Source organism: Pediculus humanus, genomic scaffold (assembly GCF_000006295.1).
Source record: "Pediculus humanus corporis 1103172107458 genomic scaffold, whole genome shotgun sequence".
Classification (NCBI taxonomy): domain Eukaryota; kingdom Metazoa; phylum Arthropoda; class Insecta; order Psocodea; family Pediculidae; genus Pediculus; species Pediculus humanus.
In genome coordinates, this window is record NW_002987078.1 from 50,162 (window position 1) to 66,408 (window position 16,247).

Consider the following 16,247-nt stretch of genomic DNA (forward strand, 5'->3'; position numbering starts at 1 on the left):
ATTTTTCTTACTTTTTAATTATTTTATTTATCGTCGTAAAAATTATTTTACCCGTTTTATTATTATTATTACCATCATCATCATTATCATTTTGATAAAAATCAAATTTTTCAATATACACAAACGAAACGTTTGTTTTTGATTTTTACTTAAATTTAATTTAATATCGTTATTATTAATAATTTTTCAAATTTTATTTAATAATGAAGTTTATTATTATTATTATTATTATTATTATTATTATTATTATTATTATTATTATTATTAATCAAAACGTTAATAAGTTATTAAAAGTAAAAAATTAAAAGGTAAATAAAGAATATTTAATAATTTAAATTTATTAATTATCGATCGCGATCGATCGTTATTTCGTAAAGAAATAAAAAAAAAAAAAAATTTTCCCGCACGTGAAATCCACGTTACAAAAAAAATGAAAACAAATCAAAAATAATTTTTTTAAAGAGAAAGAGACCGAACGATTGACCAATCAGAAAAAAGAAAAAAATAAAAATAAATTTATATGATTCCGTTAATTGCTTTCGTTTTCTTTTTTTAAATAACGAATTTAATTAGTTTAATCGGTAGTGGTGACGGTAACGTTTTTAATAATTTCTCGTTCGACCAATCGAATCGACGACGACAATAATGATAATAATAATAATAATAATAATAATAATAATAATGGTCGGCAAACGACGCATAACGTAGAAATCGATTTTTTTTTTGTGGACTCCAGGAAAACGATAAAAAAAAGAAAAAAATATATTTTTGCCTGGAGGTAAAAAAAAAAAGAGAGAGAGAGAAAGAAAAACGAAGCTGGAGAAGTAGAAGGAAAATAAGGCAAAAAAAAAAATTTTTTTTTGAAATTCGAGTTTTAAATTGCAAAACCCTGAGTCGTCGTCGTCGTTCTTGTATGTATTCAAGTTTTTTTTTTTTTTTTGTAAAGTATTTCGTCCGCCATATTATTATTATTATTATTATTATTATTATTATTATTTTAATATGAAGAAAGAGAGGAGGAGTAAAGTTTATATAAAAAAGAAACAATTCGTAGTTTTTTTTTTGTTTTTTAGGCCTCCTTTATAAAAATAAATAAATAAAAAAAACCGAATTTTTTTTTTTTGCCAAAAACTTTAATCGCAATTTTAAGTTTTAAAAAAAAAGTTTTCATCCAAAAATCCTGAAAAAGGTTTACTGCCAGTTCCAGACAATTTTTTTTTTTTTAAATTTAGAAAAGAGCTTTGGCTAATCTTTGCAATAAGAAATTCGATAGCGACAGATTTTCATTACGGAAAAAGGATAAAAAAAAAAAAAGAAAAAAAAAATTACCGAATAAGATAAAGACTGGAAAAAAAATGACTGGAAATTTTTTTCCAGTCTTTTTTTTTTGTTAAAGAATTTCCACTGGATGAGATTGATTAAAGTGAAATGATGTTGCGTGGTAGAATAAACTGTAGAAAAGAACAAAAAAAAAAAAAGGAAAAAAAAATTACAAGAAAAGGAAAAAATGCTTTTGCGACATATTTCCCTTTTTTTCTATCTCTTTCTCTCTCTCTCTCTCTTTCTTAAATCGAGGGAAATTGTCGCAAAAAAAGAAAAAGGTTTAAAAATGCGACATTTAAAAAAAAAATAAAAATATTTTCTTAATTAATTTTTTTTTTAATTAATTTATTTATTTTGTCGATTTATTTTCGATAAAGATATAAAATTTATTTTAAAAAAAAAGGCGGGAAAAAGGAAAAGGTAAAAGGAAACAGGTAAAAAAGGTATCGAAACTCGAAATATTCGATAAGAAATCAAAACTTTTCAATATTAATGCCATAATATTAATAATAATAAAAATAATAATAAAACTTACTTTTGTTAGTTTGAAAATTTTCCTTTTTTTCATTTCATCCCCTCCCCTCTCCCCTATCCCCTTGTCTCTCTCAAAAAGGAAAATTTTCATTCTTCTTATCTTTATTATTACTTTCTTTCCTTTTAATGCTAACGACGACGACGACGAACAACGACGACTCTTATTATTTATTTATTTTTATTGTTTTCTTTCATGACGTCATTATACCTTCATTCAAGTCGTACGGACACAAATTATTTATAATTTTTTTTTTCTTTTTTGTTAAACAAAAGAAAATTTATAACTGTTTGTTTTTTTTTTATTTAAATAAATAATATTATTTATCGCGTTCGCGAACGGTTTTTACTTTTTTCTTTGTCTCGTTCGTTCGACCCGAAGGATAATTTAAATTACAAAACAATTATGGAAATCACAACAAAAAAAAAACCCACCGTTTCCTACCGTTAAACCACCCCCCTCTCTTTCCCCTCCTCCTCCTACCTCTTGCCTTCATTCTTCATGCCCCTCCTCCTGCCCCGTACCCCCTGTCCCCTCCCCCTCTCATGCCCAATAAAAATTTATTAAGCTCGAGTTTCGATATAACGAGTTCGTGAAAAAAATTTTCTTTTTTTTTCACGTCATTATTAATATATAAATGAATAATAATAATGATAATAATAATAATAATATTAATTTTAATTCGTTCGAGACATTAATTACCTATTATTATTATTATTATTATTATTATTAGTGTACCACCTTCAATTAAAAATTCGTTTAACGTTTTTTTTTTTTTCGTAAATTTTTTACGACTTTTATTATTTTTATTATTATTTACTTTTCTTTCCGTCCTTTTCTTTTTTCTTTTCTTTTTTTTTTTTATTTTTCTTTTATTATTTTTTTTTTTGTTTTAAATTTTCCGCGACCGACTTTTCTTCTTGATTTTTTATTTTAAATGAGACAACTTCCGGTAGAACTCTTTTTTTAATAATTCATTTAATTTAAAACTCTTTTAACTTAATAATATTTTCTCAGTGAATAACAATTATTATTATTATTATTTTTATTAACAATTATTAATTATTTATACCGTTATTATTATTATTTTTAATAATAAGAAAAGAGATTTTTTTTTACGGTTTAATAAATAATAAATAATATTATTGTAAGTTTCTGAATTTTAATTTTTTCGCTATTTTAAACACAAAAGTGTTCATGGAAAAGAATAATGACTGGAGAAAATGAAAAAAAATTTTGGAATTTTTAAATAACCTTCTGGAACGTGTAACTGATAATCTGTAAGATGATAAGAAAAAAAAAATTAAGAAAATTGTAATCGATTAGATAAAAATTTTTAGTTTCGAGTATTTTATAAACAAAATGTCGGACGCTCGCACACACGTGCGGTTATAAAAAAAAAAGAAATTGAATGCGTGCGTGCGTGTACGCATTTGGGAAATAATTCAAAAACATAATTTTCGGGTGTAATCTTTATAGGAAGAAATGATTTTTAACGTGGTAAACCGTAAAGCATTAATGCGTTCTCCAGCAACATTTGGGTTCCGTTGAAATACAATTAATTTTACTTTTAAAACAATGCACAACACCTTTGAATATTAAATTTTCTCCAGGAGCACAAATACAAACTTCCTCGGTTGTCTATTATTTATCTGAGAAGAATATGATGCCCTCCTCCTCCTTCCTCCCCCATTTCCCCCCTCTCTTCCTCTCGCTCACCTCTCTTGAATTTTTTTTTTTTTTTTATTATTTATTACGCTTACGCTTGTCCACGTTTTTTACTCTTTTTCCTTCCTCTCTCTCTCTCTTCATTCTTCTCTTCCTGCCTTCCTCTTTCTCTTCCTCTTCCTCTCTCTTTCTCTCTTTTATTTTTCATTAAAGTTTATTAATCTTAATTAAAAAAAAATTTTTTTTTCTTTTTTTTTTATTCGAATAAATTTTTTACCGTCGAAGAATTTTTGTTCGGTACCTTCCTGTTATTGTTTTTCCTTTTTTTACGTTAATTATAATCTAATAAATAAAAATTTATAATTGGAAAAGGTTATACTATTATAATATATGTTACATTAAAAAAAGAACACAACCTCCTAAATATAATAATAATAATAATAATATAAAAGGGTATATTTATTATCGAGGTTTTTTTTTTTTCGTTTTTAAAATTAATCAACAAAACGTATAATTTAAATTTATTTTTTTTTTATTAGAGTTTTATATTACAAAATAATAATAATAATAATATAATAGTATAATTTTGTTTTTTGAAACTGAAAATTTACACGCGTGAAAATTTTTTTTCGAATTTAATGGAAGGAAACTTTCGGTGGTGTGTCGTATGTAAAACGACGTGGCGGTAAAAAGTTTTAACGTAATAATAATAATATTTCGATATGTATTATTATTATTATTATCAGTATTAACTCACGCGTTTCGATATAAATAGATTATTACGCACGCGTTATAAAAAAAAAAAAAAAAATAAATTTGATGACAAATTTTTAATATTAAAAAAAAAAAATCACTTTTGCGTGTTGGAAAAAAAAGAATTCGAACCTTTCGTGTTTTTTTATTATTATTTTTTTTTATTTTTTTACGACGAGGGGATAAAGTTAAAGATACTAAAAAAATTTTTTTTTTATTTTTTAACACATCCTCCAACTCCCCACACCCCTCGATGCACACGCACACACTCGCGCTCAAAAAGTTTTTCTATTAGTGAAACTCGAATAAAAATTAATTTAATTGTTATTATTATTGTTATTATTATCGTCATCGTTTTAATTGTTTATTATTATTATTATTAAAGGCTTAGAGATGGTGTGGAAATTGATACGGATACGGAAAGATATGAAAATGGAACAATCGAACAACCAAATCTGACAATTAGAGATTCGATGAGAGACGATCAAGGAGTTTATACGTGCGTTTGCGAAAATGACGTCGGATCATCCGAATCGACGAATTCAATTTACGTTAATATATTACGTAAGTAATTTTTTTTCAGTCACGTGAGGGATTACGCAGTGGGAGTCGAAGGGGTGGTGGGAAGCGGGAGAGAGGGAAAAGGGAGGGAGAGGGAGGGGGAAATAAGAAAATAATTAATAATGATTTGAAAGTTTTGTTGAGGTTGGAATTGTTCCACTTTAAGATACTTTTTCCAGAACAATATTTGTTTCCAACTTCCCATTCAACTTTTTTTTTTTTTCATTCCTTTTTTTCTTTCCTTTTTTTTCTTTCCTTTTTCTCTTTCTTTTTTTTTTCCTTTTTCAACCGTCAAAATCCAGAAAATAAAATTGAAATATGGTTTCGCTAAACTTTTCAATAAAATTTTTTTTACTTTTGGTTTTTTTCTTTTTTTCTTTCTTTCTTTTTTTTTTCTCCTCCTCCTCCTCCTCACTTTTTTTTAAAGAAAAGAACGAAAGAAAAACGAACGAAGAATAATATGGATGGATGAAAGAAAGAAAGAAAAAAAGGTAGCAATTTCTTTTTATTGTTTTTTGAAAAGGTGGCTTTTGAATTATGTCGAACTTCGAACGGGGAGGGAACGGGGGACAAAGGCGGGGAAGACAGGGGCGGGGGCGTGACCCGATTTCAATTTTTCAAAAAAAAAAAAAAAAACTTTTTAAAATCTCATGGAAAAAAATAAAAAGAAATAATAATAATAATAATAATTTAATTAAACATTATGAAAATTTTTTTTTTAAAAGGCGCCATTTTCTTTTTTTTTGCTCCGAAGAAAAGGAAAAATTCCTTAGGGAAGGCGGCGGGCTAGGGGCAGGGACGGGGACTGGAGCTTCGGGGGAGAGAGGGAGGTGATGGTAAAAATTCTGGAAAAAAAAAGGATTTTTTAATAATAAAAATTGTTTTCCATACACATTTATTTTCTGGATATATATATTTTTTTTTCGGGATAAAAATGGAAACCATTAAAATTTTGTTAGATTTCTTCTTCTTCTTCTTTTTTATTAGAAAACTGAGGTCAAGTGTTTCGGGGTTAAATATTTTCGAAAGAAATATTTATGTCGGCAAAGAATTCGTTATCGAATGTAATAAGAAAACGTTTTAAACTTAATATTTGTCTGTTTGATTGATGGTTGAAGAAAACACTCACCCACCCACGCACACACCCACACGCTCGCGTTTAAAAAACGAAAAACTCGTTTTTTTTTTTTTTTTTACGCGGTGAAATTTTTATTTTCTATATTAAATATTTATATTATCACGTTTAATTATTATTATTATTTTTTGTTTCGTCTGGAAAAAAGAAAAACAAAATGGCGGAACGAAATTGAATTTTATCACTTTTTTAAAATAAATTTTCCTGTTATATATATATATTTTCTGTCCTTTTCTCTTTCTCGTCTCGCTGTTGTTTTTGTTTTTTCTCCCCATTTTTGTTGTTGTTATATTAAAAACAATAAAAATGTAAATTTTTTTTTTTTAATTTACTAAAGATAATAATAATAATAATAATAGTTTCAACCGTAAAATTAATTATTCGTACCTGAAACTTTTTTTTTTTTTATTACCACTGATAACGAGGTAATTTTCTCTTATCGGTTTTATATATATAAATGCAACCTTTTTTTTTGTTTGTTTGTTTTACAGATAAACCGTCCGTGAAAGTCGTCATTGATCCGCCTTCGCCCATCAATGAATTAGATAAAATTAACGTTTTGTTAGTTTGCGAAGTTTCTTCTGGTAATCCGGACGTACTTCAAGCTGTTAGATGGTACCTTAATGGAACTTTGTTAAGGGTAAATAATTATGGGAGCGTTATGGTAATCGATGATCGTTATTCGATTTTTAAATACTTTTGTTATGGTTGCTTAGGAATTGCCAGAATGTAATTCGAACAATGACACATTATGCGACATCGACCCAAGTCATTTACTTTTGGAACAGGTCACTCGGGATTTACATGGAAATTATTCGTGCGAAGGAATGAACAGTGCCGGTTGGGGACCTCTTTCGGATGATGGAGAACTTATTGTTTATTGTTAGTTTACATTTTTTTAACGAAAGATGCCACTCAAATCAATACTAAATGTGGATTTTTTTTTTTTTTAAAGATCCTCCTGGACCGGCGACTTTGGTTTACGAACCTCAAAGAGTTATAAAAGCAAAATCTGTTAATTTAAAGTGCCTAGTGGAGGATTTGGGACGACCTCCGACGGACACATATCGTTGGGTGAGAGGTAGTCACCTTATCCAAGACGTGACTTCTTTTAATTGGACCATTGATCCAGTTACTCTGGAGACTGAAGCTAATTTCACATGTTCGGCTTATAATTTAGGTGGAGAAGGACAAAGTTCTTCCGTTTCTATCGAAGTACTGGGTGAGTATTTTTGTCGAACTCTTTCCACTTTCTTTTTTGTCATCATTAATTTTTTTTGTTTTTTTGTTTTTTTTTTAGCTCCTCCGGCTTTTATTGAACGTTTGCCACCATATTATGGAGCACTCATGAGCGCACAGCACATAAATATATCGTGCAGAGTTGAATGTTCGCCCTTGTGTACAGTGGCATGGTTGAAAAATGGAAGACCCATTGAAAAAACAGCCGGATCATCCACACTTTACTCAGTAAAACTTATTCAATCGTGATTTTAGATTGTATTTTTTAATTGGTTCCACGTCGAAATTCTTTTGTTTTTTTTTTCCAAAGGTAAAAAATACAATGGTTCCATCTGATCCGAGCACAAACGATTTTAATTCGATTCAATCGACACTTTTATGGAATATGAACGCATGGCCGGGTGGTCAACTGGATAGATTGTACGATAATGCTAATTACACGTGTCAAAGTACTGGTAACACTGTCGGTGGAGGAGTTAGAAGCACGACTTTTTTCGGAGTCGAATGTAAAAATCGTTATTATAAAGTTTTTTTTTTATAAAATTTAATTTTAAAAAAATTTTCTTCTTTTCTTTCCAGATCCACCGGAAAACATAACCCTATCGAGTAAAGTAATATCGGTAGTGGAGGGACAAGAAATGGAAGGAAAAGTAACGTGTCAGGCAAAAGCTTATCCGGAAGCATCTTATTTGTGGAGAAAAGAAGGTGAAACGGAAACGATAGCCAAAGGAAACATGTTGATGTTAAGATATTTAGTCCCGAGAAAAGATGGTGGAAATTACGTTTGCGAAGCTTACAATCGTCACGGAAACATAACCGGAAATACTTTCGTCAACGTTTTATGTAATTTTTTTTTTTTATCTAAAAATTAAATTTTCTTCCCATTTTTTTTATTGGATTTATGACGTCGGATCGATGACGAAATGACAAAAAAAAATTTTTTTTTTTCTTTAGTTAAACCTGAATGTGCGATAACACAAACAGAACAAAATGGAAAATCGGTTCTCGTTTGTACGGCTCACGCAAATCCGACGACTGTTAATTTCATGTGGAAAATAAAAAACGAAAACGAAACCGTCGAAGATCCGATAGAAGACAAAGGATTGCAAAGTTTTTTAACTCTCGAATCCAGAATAGAAAATTTCAGGACTTATCTTTGTTATGCCAACAACAGCGTCGGAATGTCGATACCATGCGAACGTGACGTCACAGGTATAAACGTTTTATTATTATTACTTTTTTTTTCAATTTTCTTTTGTCGACGATGATATAATACTCAGGACTTCGAAAAAAAAACAAAACGTTTTAATAATTATTTTTTCTCAATATTTGTCATATATTATCATTATCATTATTATCATTATTATTATTATTATTATTAAAACGTTATTTAAAATATTTTTAAAATAAATAATATTAGATGTGCTTTTAGCCTTTCAGGAAAAAAGTAGCAAATTTTTGGCAACAGGTAACTTTTCTTTTTTTTTTTTTCTTCTTCTGTTAATGTATATTGAGTTCGATTATTATTATTTTTTTGTTTATCACAAACAAACAAACAAACGCAAACACAAACACAAATCATATGTTTTACATATCGTGCATGATTTTTATTATTATTTTATCACATAAATGCATTTGATGACTCCTTTGATGCAGAGAAAAAATTTTTTTTTTGAACAAACAAATCGAGTTATCGAAATAATAAATTAATCGAAGTGATCGATTTTATTTCTCTATTTATTATTAATTAGGTATTTATTATTTAAAATAAATAAATTATTAATTAATAATTTATTTATTGTAGAAAATCGCGAGTAGTAGTGAGTGAGTCAATGAATTATAGATTTAAATTTTTTTTTGGCTAAAGGCATGTCTTCGAGTAGTAATTTTTTTTTTTAGTAATTTATTACGTAAGTGGTATCGGGGAAGGGGTGAAGGAGTAGTAGGAGGGTAGAAGAGGGGGGAGGGAGGTCGGAGAGGGTAATTCGATTGACATATGTATATATATAAATATCGTTAATTTATTGTTTGCATGGTTCTAAGTTTTAAATAAATACTTTGCCATTTTTTCCCTCCCCTCACAAAAAAAAAACATCTTACACAATTATTATTATTATTATTATTATTAGTATTATTATTACAAAAGGTAAATAAATAAACGTTTAAAAATTTTTTTACTTGCACGTATATTTTAAAACGATTCTTTTTCGTTGTTGAAAAAAAAATTTTTTTTTTTTATAATGGTAATAAAAAATGGCGGTGGTCGGGTTTTTTAAAAAAAAAAAAAAATTAAAATTAAATTATTTACGATAATAAATATCACGGAATATTATTATTATTATTATTAGCGTATTGATAAAAATCTTTAATTTATGATGAACGTATCGTAAAATCATTTAAAAAATAAATTTACGGCGCCATTTTTTTTTTTTTTTTGAATAAATTTTATTAAATTAAAATTTCGCGGGAATTTTTGTTTTTGGCGGGTGGGAGCCATATTTTCTTTATAAAAAAAACCTAATTACATACGTCATCAAAATAAAGTTGATGACGTATATGATTTCGATTTATTCGAATTGATAAATTTTTGTTTTTTGTTTTTTTTTTTTTTAAATATAGGAAAAGCAGCCTGGTGGCCGATGTTCGATAATGATAATTTACTCATCGTTATTGCCGTGATTGTTGGTGCCATAATAATGTTCCTAGTCGTTTGCGTTATCATTATTATTGTATGTCGAAAGAAAAGAGCAGAAGATAAATGTGAGTATCCATCAATGAAATGTGATTCATCGGCATTGAAATATTTTCAATTAAAAAACTTTTAACGCACGTATTTTTTTTTTTTATTCGTTTCGTCTGCAACAAATTATTTATCGATTTTTTTATTTATTTTTATTTTTTATTATCATTATCTTTTATCAAAATAGAATTTTAAATAGAAAACAAAAGAAAACAAAAGAATTTGAAAAAAAACGAAAACGAATTTTTTTTTAAAATGTATATTACACGAAATAATAATTATTATTATTACGGGTAAGTTTTCTTAAAAAATTTTTTTTAAACGAATAATAATAATAATAAATTTTATTGTTTTCTTTCCGTTTCCGGTACGAAAATTAATGTAACGTTTTTTTATAATGAAAAATTCACATTTCGCATGTTTTATGTTTATGCTTTTATGTTTCGATCGATCGATTTTCATTTCACGAACTTGATTTTTTTTTTTTTTAAATTTAAATCAGCGCTATAATAACATAAAATAATAATAATAATAGTTTTTTTATATTTTAAAGTTATAATAAAATTTTAATTTTGTTTTTTTTTTAATATGAAGCGAAAAAAAACAAAAAAATTTAAATTTTTGTTTTTATAAAATGTTATCGTGTTGTTTTAAGCGCTGATTGTTGTTGTTTCCGGTTTTTTGTTTTGTTTATAAAATTTATTTGCTTGTTATGTTTTTTTGTTTTTTGAAATTGCATTTTTGTTGCGGATTGTTTTTTATTAATTGATATGTTGTTTTGTGCTTTCATTTTTATAGATTCTAAAACTGTAGAACCGGAAGAAAGAGAAAAGTAAGTTTTTCCTCTCTGTTGTTGTTATTGTTATTGTTGTTGTTATTATTATTGCTACGTTTCGGGTAATTTAAAAGGATTTTAATTATTATTATTATTACTATGTGGTTGAGGGGTATATGCTGTGGAACTAACACAAGAATTTTATTTCATTCTTCTTTAAGTTAGAGGTTTAATTCTTTGTTTCTTTTTTTTTTTAACAACATAAAATATAAAACAAACGGATTATCGGATGTTTCTGTGGATTGTTATTCTTCTTGGAAACACACTTGTACGAATCCAACAAAAAAAAAAAGAATTTTTCTAAATGAACACGAGAAGACTTTTCTCATTTTCACATCAAACAGGAAATTGCATGTTGAATTCCTCCATTTTTCTTTCCTTTTTTTTTGTTTGTTTCGTTTCAAAAATATTTTGATTCCTTTTTTGTATATATAAATAGTCCAAATGAAAATCCAACTTCTCCGGTCATTGTTCAGCAGCAGACGATATTGACTAACAGTAACGTGACTCCTAAATGGCCACTCAAACCCGGAGTTTTGGTACACGCAAACGGAGCTCGATTTAATCAAGGATTGGCTACGAGTTTGACGAATCTACAAAAAACATCAAATCCTTCCGGTTTGACAAACGTCACGTCCGGTTCTAATAAATCCCGGTGTGATAAAAAAATATGGAATTTACAAAAAGGAAGAAGAAGGAGGACAACAATTAGTCTTGGCTCGGTTACTTTACCCGATGATACGAATCAAAAAACTCGCGTGCTACGTATAAAAAAAATGTTTTCGCAAGAAAAAACGGATTCTTTGCCGAATGGGTTTTATCACGGCAAGTCTGGAGGTAACAACAACAATAATTAACAAACAACAAACATATCCTATGAGATATTTATTAATAACAATGATAATAATCAATATTATAATTATTTTTGCATTTTAATGAAAATAAATACGATGATTTTTTAAATGTTGCATGATGAATTTCAACAATTTCTCTCTGTGTAATTTCTGTAGTTGTTACATTCAAAAGAGCAGAAGACTTAAAAGGAAATGGTGTGATAGCATCGAGAAAAAGAAAAAAACCAGGAGATGGTACGTAATTGTTGTTTGTTTTCATGTTTTACGAATGATTTATCGAACGAAACTACAAACTCCTCCCCCCACTACAACCACCACCGCTACAATTCGACCTTATCAAATTGAAGACGTTGATAAAAAAATTTTTTTATTTTGTTCGCACAGGTGAAAAGAAAGTGACTTCCGCTGAAAAATTAGGCCTTGATCCTACAGGATCTCATTGCGATGGTTTAGACGACAGAGCTTTTTATGAAAATTTACCTTTTCACGGAATGCAAAATCCTCCGACGAAAGTAAGTTGTCGTGGCACTAACTCATCTTTTAAAAATTGTTTTTATTTTTTTTTATTTAAAAATTTAATTTTTATTCGTTTTGTTTTTTTTTTTTTTTCATTAATTTATTTTTATTAATTTTATTTTTGCATGTTTTTTTTTGTTTTGTTTATTTTTTTTTTTATAGAACGAATTTTCATTTGAGTTAAAATTTAAAAAAAATTTAGAAAATGAAAAATCGAAAATTTCCGTACCTGATCGTGATTTGACGTCATCACTTAACGATAAACAATACGAGGGAAGAAGAAAAATTATTAAATCGAATACGTTTAGAGATTCTTCCACGACGACGAATGAAAAACCCGAATTGACATTTAATTCTTTGAGAGTTTATAAAAGATTTCGTCACAATGATGACGTCAATAAAGAACCCGTTAATAAAACGGAATCGAATGTAGTAGCGCCGTTGAAAAATTTCGATGAAAAAGTTACACCCCCGGAAAAATTTCAAAATTCTAAAACCGATCTCCTCGCCGTTTCGAATTCTAACGATGATGATGATGATGATGATAATAATAATGATAATAATAAAATGAATTCGGGGGAAAAAAACGATGAAACGACGACGACGACGACTCCCAAAATACCGGACAGAAAATATAAACCGAAATTTTTCAACGGTAAATTTAAGAGTAAAACGACGAACGATGAAAAAAAATTTTTTAATAAATCCGATAATTTTTTTAATAATAATAATGATGATAATGAAAGTTTAATTTCTGGAATCGAAAGACTTTCCGATTCTCCAGCACCCGTTCCGGCACCTAGAAAAACAATTTTTTCCGGTACTCCGAAAGATTCGTTTAATGTTAAGCATACGTATCAAAATGTTCCCATTCCCATATCGCCAAATAATTCACAAGATTCGCCGCCTAACGACGAGGTGAGTTTTTTTTTTTTTTTTTTTTTGATGGGAAAAGGATCAAAAAATTCTTCCAGGACATTTATTAAAACCGGAAATCCTTAAAGGCAACACAACGCAAAAATGCTTTTGATCTTTTGAAATAATAACCACTTCGTTAACCTTACTAACTCGATTATTTTCCTTCCTTTACCGAAACTTTTTCTTTTCTTTAACAACAACAACAAACTAATAAATATCGATTTATTCGATACATAAACAACAAAATTTTTAAAATTTCTACTAATTAATTAATTAATTAATTAATAAAACTAACTTTTTAACCGTTAGACTGTTAGCAAACAAATGCCACTCCCAACACCCACTAACCGCATTTCTCAAGGCACTAATAATAATAATAATAATAATTAACTAAAACAATTGCACGTGTGTTATTGCTTTTGCAGAGACCGTTAGAAGCTCGACATTACAAACTAACATCATCGCAACAGCATCTCCTACCGCTCAACAACAAAAAAAATTCTCATCATCAAGCCACGTATAATCTCCTTCAAAACCAGAGTAGATTACGTCATTCTGGAAAACGTAATAAATATGAAACGAATTCAATGAGAAACTCTAAAAAAAATAATTCAAATTATCCGCCGGGTTACAATGTGAACGGGTCGTTGAGACAAAATCAATTATTTTTTAATTCTTTACGTGACGTTAATAAACAAATAAATTGTAACAAAGAAAATAACGATAGTGATGAATGTAACAAAAGAATAAAGTCTGATGTTAAAAACAATAAAGATATTAATTATAAAGAGAAAGCGAAAGAACGTTTAAAAGACTCGACACCTCTCCAAGTGATGAGATTTAAAGAATTACTCACAGCAGGCGGTGAAAATTACAACAGGCAATCCAACAGCGATTCGTCCGGAGAAAGGAGAATCAACGTGACGGCGACGACGACGGATTCGTCATCGGGCGATACCGAAATGCCGATATCGGACAGCCGACATTTTAAAAATATATCATCCGGTGAAGAAAGTTTATTGAGAGATTGTTCGAAATCCTCTTACATAACGATACCGGGTGACCACGAAATATGTCGTCCGATACCGATAAACGGAGCATCGAAAATCGAAAATCGACGTCATCAAACGAACTCGTTAGAAAGAAGTGGAAGAGGTTTAAACGATCCTCGAACTTTTATCACTCCCACGACACTTCCCATACAATCGTTTTACACGCCCATGGCAAGCGATCCGATGCTTCTTCCTCATTACGCTCCACTTGGTAGTGATATAACGCCAAATAGTGAATTATCTCGATTACCCACCGGTTACGGAAACGGTGAAAGTGATCCTGCTACTACTACACCTCTCGGAAGTGACGATATTTCACCCCTAAGTAGTGATGCTTACGTTAACAAAAATAAAATTGATTATACTGAATTAGCACATGCGGCTGCTATCGCCGATGAAAGGGCGAGAAACGTTCGGAATACGAGAAATCTGGTAAGCGATTCTCAAAGGAATTCTGAATATGTTCCTCCCCTTAAATTTCATGACGTCGGTCAAGAAATTGACGTATGAGGTTTGTATGACTATAAATTTTTTCTTCTTCTTTTTTATATCACTCACACAAAACACGTGTAACACGTTGTTGTTTTTCTTTTTTTGCGTGTACTAATACAAAAATTAAACGTAAAAAAAAAAAAAAAAATTTAAATCGAGAGAAAAGGATTCAACATAATTATTATTATTATCATTATCATTTCGTATGGCGCTGCCGTTTTAAAAAAAAAAAATTTATATTTTTTATTGTGTCTTTTTGACAGGATTCAAAGAGGCCCAAACCGAGCGTTACATACATTTACTAGGAGCAAACATTTTTTTACAACAGTACGTATATTTGATTCCTTTTCAACTCGATTTATTATTTTTTTTTTTTATTCTGTATATTCGTGTCTGTCTGTCTGTTTATTATTATTATTTTCGTTGGCATCTAGTATGTTTTTAAATAAACCCCCCTTCTCCCCGTTATTATGACGTCATATGTGTTTTTTTTCCTCTGATGTAAAATAAAAACAATATGGCGTATATACGGAATTATGAAAACTTTTATTTTGTTTTTTGTTTTTTGTTTTTTTTCACCCCCACCCCTCCTTCCATTTTTCAATTTATGATAGTAATAATTAATGAATGTGTAAAATCCTAGAAAAAAAAAAAAAAAAACTCGAATAACCTTTTAGAAAGTTCGAGAAATAGGAAAAAAAAAGTCTCTGAGGGGGAAAAAAAAAATTTTTGTTTTCATCATTCGATCATTTTCTCTTATATCACGATTCGATCCATCATTTTTTTTTGTTAGGAAAATTTAAATTTTTTCGTTACGAAAAAATAATAATAATAATAATAAAACAAGTAGAAACATTACAAAACTAAAATCATAACAACAATTTATTACTCGAATACGTCACAAAGTAAAAGAAAAAAAGTAATAAATAATTTTAAATTTTTTTTCTATTACAGCCGTTTCGTCCATTATTTTCTGATTTAGACTACGCAGATGTTGATTATAGATCATACGGACCCATTAACTATAAAGCTGCTTCTATAGCAGCTATCGATGCTAAAAAATCAGGAGGTGGAAGAGGTTTAGGAATTCCACATCCAAGAACTTCAACTCCTTTACCGGAATCGAGAGAAGAATCTCCGCTTTTGTAAAAAAAATAATACTAATAATAATAATAATAATAATAATAATAATAGAAAGAAAAAAAAATATATGCCATTATTATTATTATTTTTTCTTTTAAATAAAAAATAAAAAAAAAATTGGCAACCCTGCATGTAAAAAAAAAAAAAACATTTAAACCCCGCGAAATGTTAAATTCGATTTTAATAGAAAATATTTTATTACTTATTTATTTACCGGTAATAATAATAATAATAATAATAAAGCATTTACACTATCAGACAAAATAACCCCCCTCTCTTTTCGTAATAATAATAATAATAATAATTATTATTATTATATTTATAATCGTGCCGTTTTTTCTTAATTTTTATTTTTTTTAATTATTTTGCTATATTTTACTATAATTTTTTATTTTCTTTTCTTTTTTTTTGTCGCTTAATTTTTTTATATAAAATATTATTAATTAAATCTGATTGATCAATAGAATAAAAATAAATAAATAAATA

The 16,247-nt window shown here is 28.3% G+C and overlaps 1 protein-coding gene across 1 annotated transcript in view; it reads left to right on the top strand.

Moving 5' to 3' along the window:
• Phum_PHUM109730 (Vascular cell adhesion protein 1 precursor, putative) overlaps positions 1–10,037 on the top strand; it is a gene marked incomplete at its 5' end in the record, with an annotated part of 12,941 nt that extends 2,904 nt beyond the window's left edge. The window contains 9 exons of the mRNA XM_002424069.1: positions 4,662–4,840; positions 6,464–6,612; positions 6,689–6,854; positions 6,928–7,194; positions 7,273–7,439; positions 7,522–7,717; positions 7,791–8,054; positions 8,166–8,423; positions 9,831–10,037. Of these exons, the coding sequence (XP_002424114.1) occupies positions 4,662–4,840; positions 6,464–6,612; positions 6,689–6,854; positions 6,928–7,194; positions 7,273–7,439; positions 7,522–7,717; positions 7,791–8,054; positions 8,166–8,423; positions 9,831–10,036 (1,852 nt within the window). The 3' untranslated portion in view covers position 10,037. The remainder of the gene's footprint in view (positions 1–4,661; positions 4,841–6,463; positions 6,613–6,688; positions 6,855–6,927; positions 7,195–7,272; positions 7,440–7,521; positions 7,718–7,790; positions 8,055–8,165; positions 8,424–9,830) is intronic.
• Between the last annotated feature and the right edge of the window lie 6,210 nt (positions 10,038–16,247).